At 50.7% G+C, this 15,303-nt stretch overlaps 4 protein-coding genes across 4 annotated transcripts; all 4 read right to left on the bottom strand.

Moving 5' to 3' along the window:
• Positions 1-432: 432 nt before the first annotated feature.
• On the bottom strand, positions 433-3,787 carry EsH8_II_001463 (uncharacterized protein; the record flags this gene model as incomplete). The annotated part of the gene is made up of 8 exons (XM_083264761.1): positions 433-553; positions 625-881; positions 949-1,033; positions 1,091-1,193; positions 1,246-1,355; positions 1,413-2,692; positions 3,258-3,593; positions 3,656-3,787. 8 exons carry the CDS (start codon positions 3,785-3,787, stop codon positions 433-435), a joined length of 2,424 nt encoding a protein of 807 aa, XP_083122083.1.
• A 1,176-nt stretch (positions 3,788-4,963) lies between these two features.
• EsH8_II_001464 (SDR family NAD(P)-dependent oxidoreductase) lies at positions 4,964-5,758 on the bottom strand (the record flags this gene model as incomplete). Its single annotated transcript, XM_083264762.1, has 1 exon — positions 4,964-5,758. The coding sequence occupies one exon, from the start codon at positions 5,756-5,758 to the stop codon at positions 4,964-4,966; it is 795 nt and encodes a 264-aa protein (XP_083122084.1).
• Positions 5,759-7,065: 1,307 nt separating this feature from the next.
• On the bottom strand, positions 7,066-8,532 carry EsH8_II_001465 (wax synthase family protein; the record flags this gene model as incomplete). The annotated part of the gene is made up of 1 exon (XM_083264763.1): positions 7,066-8,532. The coding sequence occupies one exon, from the start codon at positions 8,530-8,532 to the stop codon at positions 7,066-7,068; it is 1,467 nt and encodes a 488-aa protein (XP_083122085.1).
• A 438-nt stretch (positions 8,533-8,970) lies between these two features.
• On the bottom strand, positions 8,971-10,791 carry EsH8_II_001466 (FAD-dependent oxidoreductase; the record flags this gene model as incomplete). Its single annotated transcript, XM_083264764.1, has 2 exons — positions 8,971-10,071; positions 10,126-10,791. The coding sequence occupies 2 exons, from the start codon at positions 10,789-10,791 to the stop codon at positions 8,971-8,973; spliced, it is 1,767 nt and encodes a 588-aa protein (XP_083122086.1).
• Between the last annotated feature and the right edge of the window lie 4,512 nt (positions 10,792-15,303).

The following is a 15,303-nucleotide window of genomic DNA, read 5'->3' on the forward strand; positions in this document are numbered from 1 at the left end:
TATCACAAAATCTCTAAACAAGAGCAGCTCTTTGCAAGTAAGTTAGTTTTGTCACGACCACACCGAGGGTGGTGTGGCGTGGTGTGGCGCACGCCTGTGGGCGCGCGTGGTTGCAGAACGCAAGCATTACTAGGCGCTTCGGCCTGTACATATTGTCTGCGCGCTGCGCAACCCTCTTGTAGAACAACTAACCACTTTGCCTATAAGAACCCAGCTCCTACGCTCCTGACTGGTCACAAGTCTTGAATGTGTCAAATTGCTTAGTATTCACATGCAGTCGCTAAACTCGTTAAATGTCGCATGAATTATCCAGCATCAGCTTATCGTATGCCAAGACCTGAAATTAGCCTTGCTCGTCACCCGACACCAAGCCTTTTGGAGATGTGAGACAGGAATGCTAGAAAGCCGCTAAGCTTGCCCTGAAATGCCTTCCTAGGAACCCCATGGAATTGGTCCAAACTTTCCCAGGATGGAAATTTCAGGTGTTTTGTAAACACTCCAGTCATCGGCCTTTGCTGGGTCTCCAAATGGTTTGAGAGTAGCGTATCGCATGCTAAAACATTTTAGTTCATTCGTATTAACTACAATCACGTGGTTTATTTTCAGCCGGGGTTGAAGACTCACGTATAGTTTCCGGGCTCAATCTGTGAGCCATTGGCTAGCACGCCGAACCAGAAGTATGTAGCGCGGTAGGCTGTGTAGATTGCATTTCGGTACACGTTCTCCAGGGGGAATGGAATCACATCGAAAGGATCGCCAGAGTAGGGACTCCAGTAACCGGTATCAGAGGATGTGTGATATGCCGCGGAGCCAATGTAGCCGTTCTCGCCGACAGTTGGCGGATACTTCCATTGACTCTCATCCCATTCAGGCTCGAAGATCTGAGATAATTAGCGGTTAATTCTTAGGAATTGATCAGATGATTCATGAAAAGGTGCCTGGACTTACATCCCATCGAACCTCTTTCGTCCCCCACTTGATCTGGCTTGTGAGCCACACCCAATCCTCATTTTGCCAGACTTCGTTCGTCCAACTACCATCGCCGTAAGCAACAGGGTCGTCAAAAGGAAAAGATATGGAAGCTTCTTACTAAGGCTTTTCTTCAATGGGAATAAATCGATACGTCGTGGTGGCCTTGGGAAATCCGTTCATGTACATATCGTCCATTTCCTCTCTGAGGCTTGCCGCAATTCCTGGAGATATGTCAGTTTTGTTCTACAACAATCCAGCGTCGTGGAATCCTACCCATGTATGGAATAGCGAGAGACTCGTTGTTACTGCCGTTGACTATAATCTTGCCACTGTACAGAGGTATTCCGGCAGGGTTTCCGAAATCGGGCGCCTGGAAAGTAACACTAGACTGCAAGTCAGCTCGCTATTTCCCCCACGACCCTATGTGTAAAATTCCATACCTGACACTCTTCGCTTCGCCAGGCTTAAGAGCAAATGGCCCCGGCAAGGCTACATCCACAGGCATATTCGTCGGTTCAACTTCATCCAGAGCCCTCACTCGGGGGGAGCTGCTAAGAGCAGTGTCGAAAGGCAGGATGATCTCCATACCGGCTGCATCTTCAACGGAAAATGTGTAGGAAACCTCTTCGGTGCCGTCGTTTCGAACAATCACATCGTGAGAGGCCACAAAGTTGGCTGTGTCGTTGAGCGCAAATTTCTCGAACTCGAGCGAGGTTGTGTAATTAACCACCTTGAAGGCGTCAATTAGTCCCGTACCGACCTGAGGAGGCGGCGCGGGGAGATCGACGGCGCCATCCCACCACGGGAGCGTCTTTCCGCTGGCAATGATTCTCTGCGAGAGCATCTTAGCAAACCCTGGCCCGTGAACACTCCGGCCACCATGGACACCGATGTACAGCGCCGCAACACCTGCAACGTACGGACAAGCCATGCTGGTTCCACTCAAAGAAGCAAAACCGTTAATATACGAGCTGAAGATCTCGCCACCGGGTGCCGCAATGTCAGGCTTGAGCTCGAGGCCATACAGACCGCCCCATGAGGTGTATGCCGATGGAGACCCGGCAAAGCTACGGGGCAAGCTGACAACATCATCAGGCCCAGCAGAGAAGTCGGCCGTGACTTTGGCGCCGGCTTGGACAGCTTTGATGATGGCCTCACCAGAGCGGGCTTCGATAACGCCTATAGCACTCTGGTAATTATCCGTATACAGTTGGGCCAAGGGTCTTTCATCGTTGTAAATTAGGATGTATCGTGCTCCTAGGGCATTGAGATTTGCCTGCTTTTGCATTGCATCGCAAGTACCCCGGCGGATAAGTGGAATGACACCCGTGAGGTTGAAAGCTCCCTCGGGGTACGGCTCACAGGCTTCGGCTGTTGCGTTGGTGTCGAATGACAGTGGCACTATGGGCCAGCCGGCAACGCTTTCTTGGAAATACAGAACGGATGGGATGTAACCGATCTTGCTTGTGCTGGTTTGGTTGTTGATGTTAAAGGTGGCCTTGAAAGACGGCATCGCGGCGGTCTCGCCCTCGATAGAGGCTACGGCGAGGACATTCTTTCCCGACGATCCAGAGGATCCAAAAAATGGGCCTGAATCTCCTGAGTTGCCGGCAGCAATGGTGACTAGGACTCCCTTGTCAACGATGCGGGATGCGACCTCGGCCCATGCGTTGTCAGCAAACCCGTTGGGCCCGCCAATACTGGCGGTGATAATATCAACCTTTGAATCAGTTAGCGAGGATCAGATACTATCGAACGTAATACTTGCCCCGTCATCATATGCCTTAAGGAATGCGTCGATGAGGGTAGCCTCATCTGTCTCGCCCTGAAAATCCGTGTTAACATTACTTCAAAGAGAGGTTGGATTTGAATACTCGCCTTGGACGTAAAGACCTTGTATGCGTAGATTGAGGCCTTGGGGGCAACTCCGACAAAGCTGAACTGAGTCAGCGAGTTCCAAAATATTCATCAAGATGGGCTCATCCTACTTGCTGGATACGCCGGCAACGATTCCAGCGACGTGAGTGCCGTGACCAGAAGTATCCATCGGGTCCTCGTCAGGCTGCTTTTCTCCAGCATCCGGCCAATCTTTTCGGCGAGTTAGTGTCGAGCCTTGAGCAGTCAAGCTAACATCATAGAAGGGGCGATGGGCGTATCGAACCTCCGTCTCCTACAAAATCATAGCCACCGGCGACCTTGAATCCTTCCCCAAAACCACCCCCGAGCTGTGTAATTCATGAGATTTCAGACTGCAAAATTGGCGAACACGCTGTTGATAAACTTACAGCAGGATGAGTGTACTGGATACCACTGTCTACAATGCCGACCTTGGCGCCTTCACCCTGGACGCCATATTCGTGCAGTCTGAATACCCCAGTTGAGTGGTGAGTCGAATAATTCGCCGAAGCGGCATCCTCGCTGAACGACGCCGCCACGTCAAATGGATCGAGCTTCACGACATGATTATGCCAAATGTTTACGACATCGGGAAATGCCAATAGACTGTCAGCGCTGTGGGAGTCGGTCTGGATGTAAGCGCCGACAAAGAGATCGCTTTGGAACGTCTTGATGACTTCGATATCAGCTTGAGAACTGACGCCACCGCGTAGACCCGCTTGTCCCTTGAAGCTATCATCAGCATATGACCTCGAGTCACCGGTGTGGTCTGGAGAAAATCTCTCACCTTGCCGAACTCGACAATGTAGCGTTTCGGTATCCATACTGGTGCCGAAGAATTGTCCTGACGCCTTGAAATGGCCGTCGCACCACCCAGGAAGGGGATCGCGACGACGACCAGGTTGTAGAGCGAGCGCATGGTGTTGGCTTCGGGGTTGCTCCGGTCCTAGACCAGCCAGAGCACCCGATCAGACCCGTCCGTTGTGACAACTTATATTTGCTACCGTCAACAATTCATCCATGAGTCTGCGTGCCCGTGTGACAAGCAGCGCTGTATGGCGTATCTCGGTCTCGGGAGGCTCGTGAGGCCTGTATTGCACCTGCGTATACGGGGTTACAATGCAGCGGGGCATGCTCGTGTTTGGACCAGACGGGCAGGCGAAGAACGCCAAGGTCCCGGTTTTCTGGCCGGGCCAAGACGGTTGAGATGTCGAAAAGAGTGCGCCGAGGCCATGGTATAAATCACCTACCTGATTAGGCTCGTTCAGCAATAAACCCCCCTACCAGAGCTTCAACGGCTGGTAATTTCCATCTGGAATCGGACGACCAGCAGGACGTGCTACGACGTTGTTGACGTGTGATGCTAATAGCAAGCTAATGGCGATTGCCCTTAGAAGCAATCGTTTAAGTGGTATTTTTCTTTGGTCTGATTGAATTAAACGTGCTTGAATTATGTGAAATATGGCTTTATACTTTTTAGTAAATCGTCCTTGGGACACCTGGAAACCATTTTCCGGATTTCGGGATAATATGGCACTTATCTTCTGATAATTAAGGCCATGAACATGCTATCCGGGCCCTGCTGATGGGATTTATGAGGAGATTCCTCCTTCCTTTTCTGGTTTCGTGGCTGTACTCCTCATCACACCTTACTTTGAAGCATAGACAGATGGTAGAGATCGCAAGTGTAAGTCAGGCTAAACCACACCGGTAGATTGATATTACAAGTAATAATACCAACAGAAAATATCTTGAGTTGACTGGTGGAACCTAAAAACATCAACCGTGCTCCGAGATGATCCAGAGATGCATACAAATTGTTTGTTGCCGCATCTATCACATCAATCACTTCAACAATTCCATCGAAGAAACATGTTGGATACAATACATCAAACAGCGTGTATAACCGTATGATAAAACGAGTTTAATCGTATTTTCAAGAAGCTTAGTGCACATGCGTCTGTTTCCATTCCGTTAATCAGCCGGCTACATGAGTCTACAACCTACCTTCTTATCCCATGCAAATTCAACCCTTGATTTCCCCTCCGTGCCACACAAATAGAAAAAACGCCGTAAATGCAACACGCAAAAAGTGCTACGTTGCTGAGTAGCCCCCATCGACGAACAGTGTCTGCCCCGTTACTGCTGCACTGGCGTCACTTGCCAGCCAAATCGCAACACCGGCAAAGTCTTCCGGGATCCCGTTTCGTCCTATCATCGTCCGCGCCGCATGCGCCTTGGCCTTTTCCGTATCAGCGAGGACTTCTTCCGTCATCGGCGTTTTCACGAGCCCCGGGGCGATAGCGTTACACAGAACCCCGCGCCGCGACCATGCCTCGGCCTGAGAGCGCGTAAGCGACACCAATCCCCCCTTTGCGGCGCCATACGCTCCGCTGTTCCCAAAGGCGCGGAATGACTGTTGACTGACGATGTTGATGATGCGACCGCTGCCGCGTTCTGCCATATCTGGGCCGAATGCTTGTCCAAGGGCGAATGGCGCTGTGAGGTTCGCCGCGATGGCGTAGTCCCAGTCTCCTTGCGTTAACCGCGACAGCGGAGGGCGGTGAGACATACCAGCTGCGTTGACCAGGATGTCGGGAACGCCATGCGCGGACTTGATGCGGGCTGTGGCGTGGTTGAGGTCCGCAAGGTTTGAGAGGTCTGCTGTTATTGACGATGCGGGAATGCCGAGTTGCGTGAGCTGGTCAATGGTCGATGCGAGAGGTTTCGCTCGGCGCGCGATGAGTATTACTTTTGCCCCAGACTGGCCCAAAGCAAGTGCAATCTCTTTGCCTATGCCTGAGCTACCACCTGTGACGACGGCTGTTCTGCCCGCGAGACTGAAAAGGCGGGTGAGATACGCAGGCAAAGTGGTGAGATTTTTGGCCATATTTCTGAAAGATCGCCTATATCTCGTGAAATTCGGTGGGAATATGTCTTCTGTGGTCCCAATGCCTGAGAATTTGGCTACGTGTCGAAGACAAGAGAAGTAAGAAGTTGATGAGGGGTTTGTATGGAAACGTTTGGAGTGTGATTGCAATGGATGTGACTAAAATGCTACATCAATATTAGTCGGTTGGAGAACATCAGGAAATGGCGGTTCGAGGCGGCGGGTTTCCATGCAGCTACCGGCATTTCAAGAACCTTATGGCTTCTAGGGCGTCAGTAGTCCTCGTCCTAGATCCTACGACTCCAAGTGTTCGCACACACGTGACAGCATCTCGGATTGGAATGGCTCTTCTGCAAGAGGATCATAGGTGGGGGGGTTGGGGTGCATAAGTGAGTGTTTGCCGAGGTGTTAGCTCAAGATGGTGAAGGGGGCTGGGAGTTGGGGTCGTCGCCAAAGGCACCGCTTTGTATTGGCGAATAGCTTCTTAGAAAGACGCCCCAACAGCTCTATAGCTACAGCAAGAAGTGAACTTTTCCTGTCTTTGTTCAAATTTCGAGGGCATGTTGTATACGCTCGTGTTATAGCACATTTCATCTTGCTCATGGGTAACCCCGCAGAGTGATGTGTGATTGGCGAGTTAGCGCCAGACTAGTGAATGTGACGGCGCCTTTAACAAGTCAAGCTTGAATAGCAGCTGTCTTGCTAGTTTAGAATAGCCAGTTTGCTAACGCGAGGTCGGGGTTGGTCAGACAGTCGTGCGGGGGGTTGATCGGCTTAGAATTTATTGAAGCATAGCGACGTGGTCTTGAATCGGTGTTTTTAGTGGAAATCCGCTCTGCTTTGGATAATTTCTTTACTTGTCTTATGTGGTTTCTATCCGTCAAGTAAAGCCAATAGACCCAACGACGATGAAAGCAGAAACCTGGCACAACCCTGAATTTTGTCGTCTTGCATTTTTCGTATGATGTGCCATGAAGACAGAGAGCCAGATAAACCATATTTGCCGCGCCGTAATAGGGGTGCTACTTTTGTCTCACGTCCTCATATTCTACCAAGTATCAAAGGAAAATTCGAAGGTCAATCGCCTCAAGTTCAGCATCAGTTATGAGCGGTTTCATTGACTGCTCATGCTGTTAAAGTTCAATTATAGACTGGATGCGTCCTCCAATCCAATCTGTCCCGACAATAATCACAGAACACAATGCATTGTGTTATTACACACCGGCCAAGTAACATTTAATTAACCAAGCTATCCCTATTGCCAACTCCCCCATCCGCCACCGACAAGAAACTTTTTCCCCCAGTTATCAAGGCATGCACCAAATGCTGACATATTGATTCTTGGGAATAGAGTAAAACAACCACATAAAGACCCAGAAGAATCCGATGGCTTTTCCAGTCTTTCCACTCATCATATTGTAGAATCTGGGAAAGTAGGTCATGACGCTGTATAGGAAGGCTGACTCGGAAGCAACGGCGACGAACTGGGCCAGCCACCACCACAACTCCCACCAGAAGCCGCAGTGGATGCCCGCAAGGACATCAGTGGCCGCATGGAAGAAACCGCTGATGGCAAAAACGAGCCCGTTAAGTAGCCATCTCTTCTTTCCACGGTAGGGCCTTGGACCCATTCCAATGACAGCCATGAAGATCTCACCGAGGCCGTTGACACTGCGGTAAATGAGACGGTCGAAGTACTTGCTCCAGAAGCGGCGTAGGTTCCAGGCCTGTCTAATGTCGCCGAACGTAGGGGGCCACTCCTCGGGCTCATCTATGCCAATTGCCACGAAGAAGAGGGCGCAGGTGTAGTGCCATCTCGTGTACCAGCTGTAGGCGCCCCAAACACCCTCGAAGGCGAAGTAAGCACGGATTCCTGTCTCGCGTAGATCAACCTCATTGCGAAGAAGGCGGCGGAAGTAGATGCGCTTCTCTGGGATGACGTCGGACCAGTTGAACCAGACGTAGTTATGCCACAAGTGGTCCTTTAGCAGTTCAAGATACCAGATGGCGACGATGATTCCGAAGGTTCTAATTACGAAGCGCCATCTGGGCTTAATACTGTTCCAGGAACGAGAGCTGAGCTGGCGCATATTGTGCCAAGTCTTGATGATCTTAGCAAACTCAGAGGCATTGTTGAGGACTTTGCTGTTCTCAAGCTTGTCATTATCGATGCCATTCTTGTCATTGTCCATCGTATTTTTGGCTGTCTCGACGGCGACGGCGGCGAGAGCTGCCGCCCTCTTGCTCTCTTCTGCAGCTTTCTGCAAGTGATAGACTGGAGCTGGGCGGGCAGTATTGACGAAGCGTGAATTCCACATAATCTTGTATGTGGCAATGGCACGCTTCTTCCAGGACAAACTCTTCTGCTCCTCGGTGAGGCAGAACTTCTCCCACAGAATCATGATGATGGCACCTGTGTTGTGGATGATGACAATCTTGATCAGGGTGTCCTTGGCTGCATACACGAATTCCAACCCGCTCAAATATCGGCAAATTTCAATGCCAATAGCAACGGAAGCTGTAACCAAAGCAGCTCGGTAGCGCTCTTTTACGTTGAGAGCAGTGGCGATGCAGGCGATGCTTAAGAGGTAGATGAAGCTCGGGTATGCGAAGTCTTTAGGTGTGGGGGAGCGCATCTGCATCCTGTATTCCCAACTAAGCCACCTGGCGATGGTTGCGAAGAAACCCCTTGGCTCGTCTACCGTGGTAAAGAACGGGTCCATATCGGGGTAGTAATATGAAGACATGTTCAATGAAGTGTCCACGGTCTCCATTTTGACGATTGTTTATCGACGGTTGCCGATTTTAAGAGGCTGGGCTTCGGTGAAATTGTTGTTTTCTGAAGCGATTTTATGTTCACTCAGTGAAAGAAAAAGCATGAATTGCAATGATGATTTGGATCCAGGAGGGAGAACAGAGGACCTTAATGAATAGGTTGCCTTGGTCATCTCCGAAAGATGTTTCGTGGAACGCGCATTTACGGAAATATCTTGCCTTGCACCAACCGCGTGACTAGTAAGGTTGGGCATGAGCCATGGCAAGCGGCGCTCCCAACAGTCCACTTCGAACTCTCTTTGATGGAGGAGCCGTACATGGACTCACGAGTACCAACGAAAAACTATGCAACATTCTTGTAAAATACTCCAGCACTAGTTTAGAAAACGTGTTTGCTCTTTCTCGATAGTGGAGTTCCCGTTACCAAGGCCATACAGTTATATGCCAGAACGACACAGTCTACCATTCTCGTGTGGAAGCCCGTCTGCGGTCTCGATCGTCCAAAATTCGCTCCCAACTGCTGTAGCGGCGTAGAATACGTCTTCTGGGTCCCACTTGCGCTTCAACTCTAACAGACGTGGGTATTTGCTTTCTCCGTAAAAAGCCTGTTGAAAATTCGGCTCCATTCTGTCCGACTCAGCAAGGTACGAGCCAGCCCCGGGAGAAACGTCCCTCCATCTCTGCATATCTCCGAAAGTGAAACCCTTGCGAGCTTCCAGGATCTGCTCCGCCGTCGCGTTGACAGACCATCTGACGGACTGGAGTGCAAATAGAACAGTCTCACGCCAGGCTGGGTTCACGGCGTTGTCTGGGTGGTCGGGACTGATGGCTTTGATGTTGAACCCCACAAAGACGCGGTTGTTCTCAAGCGAGGTGCGGATGGCGTCGAATGTTGCTTGCTTTTGTGCCTCAACCTCAAAAATTTTGCGTGGGAAAAGACGAGATCCACTTTGCACGTTTACCTTTTCGACGACCTCTAGAGGGAAGAAATCTCTCCAAGCGGGGTAGAAGCTGTCATACTGCGTGATGTTGGGATCAAACTTTATTCCCAGGTTCCGAAGTTCGCCGAACCATGGCTCCAACAGGGTATTCACGTCCTGGGCAGTCTTGTTTGGCGCAAAGAAGGGCGTCATCTGAAAGAGAAAGTTGCCCGGACTCGGATTGTTGGGCAGCATTAAAAAGTACGCGTAGGTGCCGCTATCTGCATTTTTAATGAAGTGGTCGAAATAGCTCCGTACGCCGGACCAGAACGTGTCGTTGGAGATGCCATCCGCCGTGGAAAACTTGAAAGCTGAGGCCGTGGTTGGGACATCGGGGAAGGCTTTGACTGTAACTGAGGTTGCGACTCCAAAGGTTGAGCCACCACCTCCGCGTAGGGCCCAGAAAAGATCCGCGTTTTGGGTGTGATCTGCGGTTATGAACTCACCGTCTGCGGTGATGACTTCGAAGGCGAGTGCTTGGTCTGCCCCAGTGCCGTAGATCGAGCTGAGGGGGGAATGACCGCCGCCTTGGATGTAACCTCCCATTACGCCGACGGTCTGGAAGAGACGTCAATTCAAAATTCTTTTCTTCACTCTTACTGATAAACGTACCTGTCCCTCTCCGCCAACAACTACCTTACCATATTCGTAGGCCAGTTTGTAGATCTCAAAAGCCTGGACACCGGTGCCGCACTTGAATGCAGGGCCAGAGTACCCTTCAACTTCATCGGTAAACTCGTCGATATACTCGACATCCTTCAGGTAATGCGTCCATATGCTCAATGACTCCCCACCGCCCGACTTTCCTGAGAAATCGTGTCCCGTGTTTTTGACCACAAGCCTAACCCCAGTCTCCTTTGCAAACTTGACACCCTCCTGCACATGCTTAACGGATGTCGCGTTGATCACATACCACGGAAATCCGCCCATCGTGCAATTGCCCGAGTCGTAGATGTTCGGCGGTAGACACGTCAATCCTTGGTAGACAGGCGAAAACATTTCAATGGGGTCGTCGAGGTGAGAATACGAATTTGTCCAACTGGCCGACATCTCCGCGCAGGCTGCCGCGTCGTACTCCGGGCCGTCGTAGCATGCCGCCGCCTGCGGACGTGGTTTGAGGAGGCGATTGTCCACGCGCTCGTTGAGCGCCGCCCAAGCTTCCTCCGAGGGCCAAGCGGCATCCCCAGGGTAGACTTTGCAGCGAGCTGCTGCGGTGACCCTTATAGTTGCCGCGAGAGCATGGAGGATGAGCGTTAGCATTGACAATCGGTAAGCCATGGCTTGTCTGGTGTAATAGCAGCCCTCTGCAAGGCGTGTTTATCATAAAGCCCTAGAGGTTAACCCGGGCTTTCTATCGCATACTTATACAAATACTCCCCTTGACTTATTTCTCAATTTTTACCCAAGTGCGGGGGTTTCCAGCGGTTCTTGTTTATTTCTCTAGGGTTCTCCTGCACAGATGGCGATCTTCGCTAAATGGAGGGGGGATTTCCGTGGCATGTCAGCGCAGCAGAGCCTGGTCGCGCTCCCCTTCAATAAATCTTGACCGCCCATTCGCTTCCTTATCTATGCTTAATGGGGCGTTTTCAATAGCCGGCAGCGAATGTTGCATCGGAAATGGGGTTTGCTGGCAGAAACATTAGCCTTGCCGCAAAAATTCTACATAATCATACACCTGTACATTGGGCTTTTCGGCTGCTTGGTCTCACAAGCGTGCAACATATTTAGAGCCATGACTTTCCATCAACACCAATACTTTGGCTGTTTTGGCCCAACTATCATTGAACTGCTAGCAAATATTCAGAACCTTCCCTAGTGGAAGAAGCGTTGAGTTTTCCCGCCAAATCTGGTTGTTCGAGCCCCGTCGTCCGGAAGAGATGTATATCAAAAGCCTCCATCTTGAAATTCCATAATCCTCGACTTCCACAAGTGCTGTCCAACGTTAGACAGCGTTCGCAGCTCCGTTAGCGGTTCCATTCACTAAACCGTGGGGTGTCCATGGCTGAGGGGTCTCGGCAGCAAGACCAGGTCGCAACCAGATAGTTGCCTTTCTCGATAGTTCCCTTCCGTGGCAACATATCATCCGGACAATGACTTCTTGTCTCTCGCAGTTACCGCCGAAATATTGATCGATTCTTTGGATGTCCGCCTCGGTAAGGCCTGTGACGTAGACCCCGTCGACTGAAGCCCCTCTTCGGACAGATGAAGCAGGCTGGCGCGGATCTGCGTAGAGGGTGGCCTGCTTGAAACGGTATCGGTCCGTGATGGGTCGAGGAGGGTTGGGGTTGCCGTGGAGGAGCGAGTAGAGTACATTAGGATACCTCCATTCTGCGTAGAGAAAAACTGGGTTTGGGGGAGCCATCTTTGTGTGATTGTATTGTAATTTGGATGTTATATTTCGCAGAGTTGCGATCAGGAAATTTCCATCCGAGTTTGGTTTAAACAGCAGCGAAGCAAGAAGTTGAGGGGACAGAAATTTCTCACCAGTTTTTCAGTGGCTGCCGTGAAAAGACACGTCGCTAGGGCTCATTGCTCTTTTCTCGTTGTGTGCGTTCAAAACAAATAACATATTGCTTTAAGTTGACTTGATATGTGGAATTGACCTCTTAGCGGAGATGATATACGTCTGGTGAACCACGGAGCATCTTATTTCGGTAAGATGAACGAAAATCAAAGTGCGATTACGATATCTCCGTATTCCACCATTTGGTTCACGCGCTTCTCGTAAAAGTTTAATAATAAAGTTTACCACGAGATGCATTTACCGAGGCAAGCTGTCTTGGACAAAGATCTATTAAACTATCAGAAGATCTATTCTGGAGATTCTTTGCAACAGCTAGATATACATCTACATCAACAAAACATGACAAGACTTTTTTTAGTATTTGGCGAACAACAAGCATCGGCCTCGCTAGCACGGAAGACGGGATCGCGTTCAGAGCCCATACCGTATTCGTAAATTAATCCAAGATGAAGTCAATACGATTTCAGAAACTCACGGCGCCCTACATTGGCACACATTATTGCATAAAGAGTGACTTCATTGACCCACAGTGTGATGGGTTCAAGACTAAGGGCACAATGCTCTTGGATCTGCTACCAAGTGAGCAGAAAACGAAGTTGGTCAAGCCGTCCAAATGACGTCCACATGTACGCCCGGTGATGAGCTGGAAAGAGGGCTCGTGGCTGACGTGAATCCTGTGCGTACAAAAAGTACCTCTACCAAAGCGGCGCAAACGGAACTGGTCAGCTATTGCGTTTGAGAACATCTAGGCGGTTCCCGAGGTTGTTCTTTGTCCAAGAGCGAACCACACTCTGACGGGATCTGGTACCCGGAGGATCTGGCCGAGAAGTCCCTGTCACTAATGGAGAGTTTACGACGGTCTATGTGGAGGAAGACAAGTTGAAGTGGCAGGTGAAGTTGTCCTGAAGCCGTTGTGTGCTGTGAAGTGGGTTTTGCCACTTTAAGGATGCACCCTGGACTTTACTTGAGTCGTGTGCTTTGTTGGGTTGCAAGCCGGACCAAAGTGGGACCTAGTAACCTGGACTCCGATGATTATTCCCTTTGAAGAAGCCCTTTGTCGCGGAGTAGTAGACCATTAAATTGAGAAACCAACAAGGACCACATCGGAGCATGGCTTGAAAGGGGAAACAGATGCGTGTGTTCGGAGACACAGACCCGAAGCTTGGACCAAACCTTGTGCGAACCCCCCTTGCAAGGGTTATGTTTCCAACAATGATGATTTCTCCCTTTTTTTCTGCCCATCAAATCTTGTATCCAAAACCACAACCATCTGCCGGCAGCATCTTGAGGCGATTTTCCTGACGACAGAGCGATTAGCCACTGCTGATTCTCAATTTGAATCCCAGCCGACTGCAATTTCCGTCGTCATCCATGCAACTGCCTGATTGATTTGCACATTTTCCTGGAACCCCTGCCCAATTCTTACGAGGCCGTATTCTTCTCGCACAAACAGAACTCGTAGCAAAATGATGCAGACCATCGATTCCAGTTTGCCACCTCCGTTGTGCTGGCAACTTTCAACGACGGCTCCATGCAACGCAATCCCGTATTCTCGGGCCGCCGCAGCACAACGCTGCTCGCCGATACCCGCTTCAGATTACTCACCACCAACTAGCCGGCTGAGCCACGTCCGTACCTTCGGTATTTTCTTCCGGCCGAGGAGGCACCTCCGCGGTGTTAGCTTTGTTGGTTGGTCTCAGTCCGTGGGCACCTAGCTACACGTGGGTAGTCCGCCGCCTGTCAGCCTCAGCGCCACCAAGCGAGCCCAGACCGCATTCTGGCCGGAATGTCCATAGCGCTTTGCTTAGCACTCGGTGGTGATCCGCGGAATTGATAGTACAAGAATGGCAAAGAGGAGGCCACGAAAACTGGTTAGACTAGCATTCTGTATTGCCAAGATGGCCTGATGTGTTGAAACCACGCGGCAGCACCGGCCACCATGAATTGCTTACTTTATCTCGGTTGCCATGCAAGATGGCTTGAAACGAACAGGTAACGGCAATAGTCACATTGTTCTCCGGTGAGGCTCACGACATTCGCCCAATCACTGAATGCCAGTTTCAACATTTGGGTTGGCTGAGGGTTTGGCACATCATCATGTGCATGCTATCGAAACTATGCCTTCCGTAGCGGGACAAATCATGTTGAAGCTTCCGGGGAGATTGGTTGACTTCGTCGAGATGACCTAGGATGCCGAAAAGTACTAGCCTATAATGACCTTGATAACGACGCTTCGGGTGCGTTATATCGCCGTGATGCGATACAGAAACTGGACGCTCCAAGGATCCGTGGGTCAGTTATGCTCTTGAGTTTCCCCGTGTTTTGGCAGGATTCTGCATAGGAATTGAATTGGGCATGATCTGACTCAGTATGGTTCTGTTTTGATTTGTGACCAATTCAGGCCGTTCTGCTAAACCTCAACGGTGCTGCAGTTCGCGCATTGGCTGTCCATGTCGGTGTTCAGACGAGGCTAAGCCATTGGTGCAACGCGACAAAGCCGTTGTGATTGAGGACAACGGCACCGAGTGCCTTCGCAGCAGATCCAGGCTGATCTGACAGCGCCTCCAGAAGAGCCATTGTTCCTACATGGCCAAAAGAAGCAACTCGAATGATAACCTCAAAATGCCGGCGTACCGCTGTCGTTCTTTGAAAAAAAAAAAAAAAAAAAAAGGAAGATATCGTTATGTTCAAGTTAGTGGCCATCTGACACAGCTTGCTTTTTCCGACGGCCAAAGCCCCAGCCAGATCTACAATTGGCGGCGATCCGCCCACTACCCCTCATCATGTCTCACGCAGGATGCTTGTTCTGCTGTACGGCCGAGGGGCGGGGGGGCATTGCCAGAGATGAAAGAAAGGAGACTAACGGATGGAGATGCAAAATCCGCATGCGATGGAAGAGACCGAGAATATCGTCACTGGCCCACTTGGTTCGTGGTCGTAGGCCTTGCCGGAGGGTTCCTAGCGACACCTGGGCTGCCTGGTTCGACGCCGTCGCGGCTATCCAAGCGAACCCTCCACGACTAGCTGGCCGACTGTCCCGGCGCTGATTCGCCAATTCCCCTCGTTTGGCGATGTAGCCTGCAGGGGAGACGACGCACGAACGCGGCGAGTGCGCTCGTTCATCCCGTCAATGTTTCCCCCAAGGCTCCAGAAAAGGAAGGACGATCGTTGGCGCAAAATCCCCAACGACTTGCTTTTGCCAGTTGGGTAGCAGTCAAGTCCGAGACGAGAGAGGGAATCCGTGGGCACGGTCCCCCATGATTTCT

This window comes from Colletotrichum jinshuiense, chromosome 2, assembly GCF_051148585.1.
Source record: "Colletotrichum jinshuiense chromosome 2, complete sequence".
In the NCBI taxonomy this organism is placed as follows: Eukaryota; Fungi; Ascomycota; class Sordariomycetes; order Glomerellales; family Glomerellaceae; genus Colletotrichum; species Colletotrichum jinshuiense.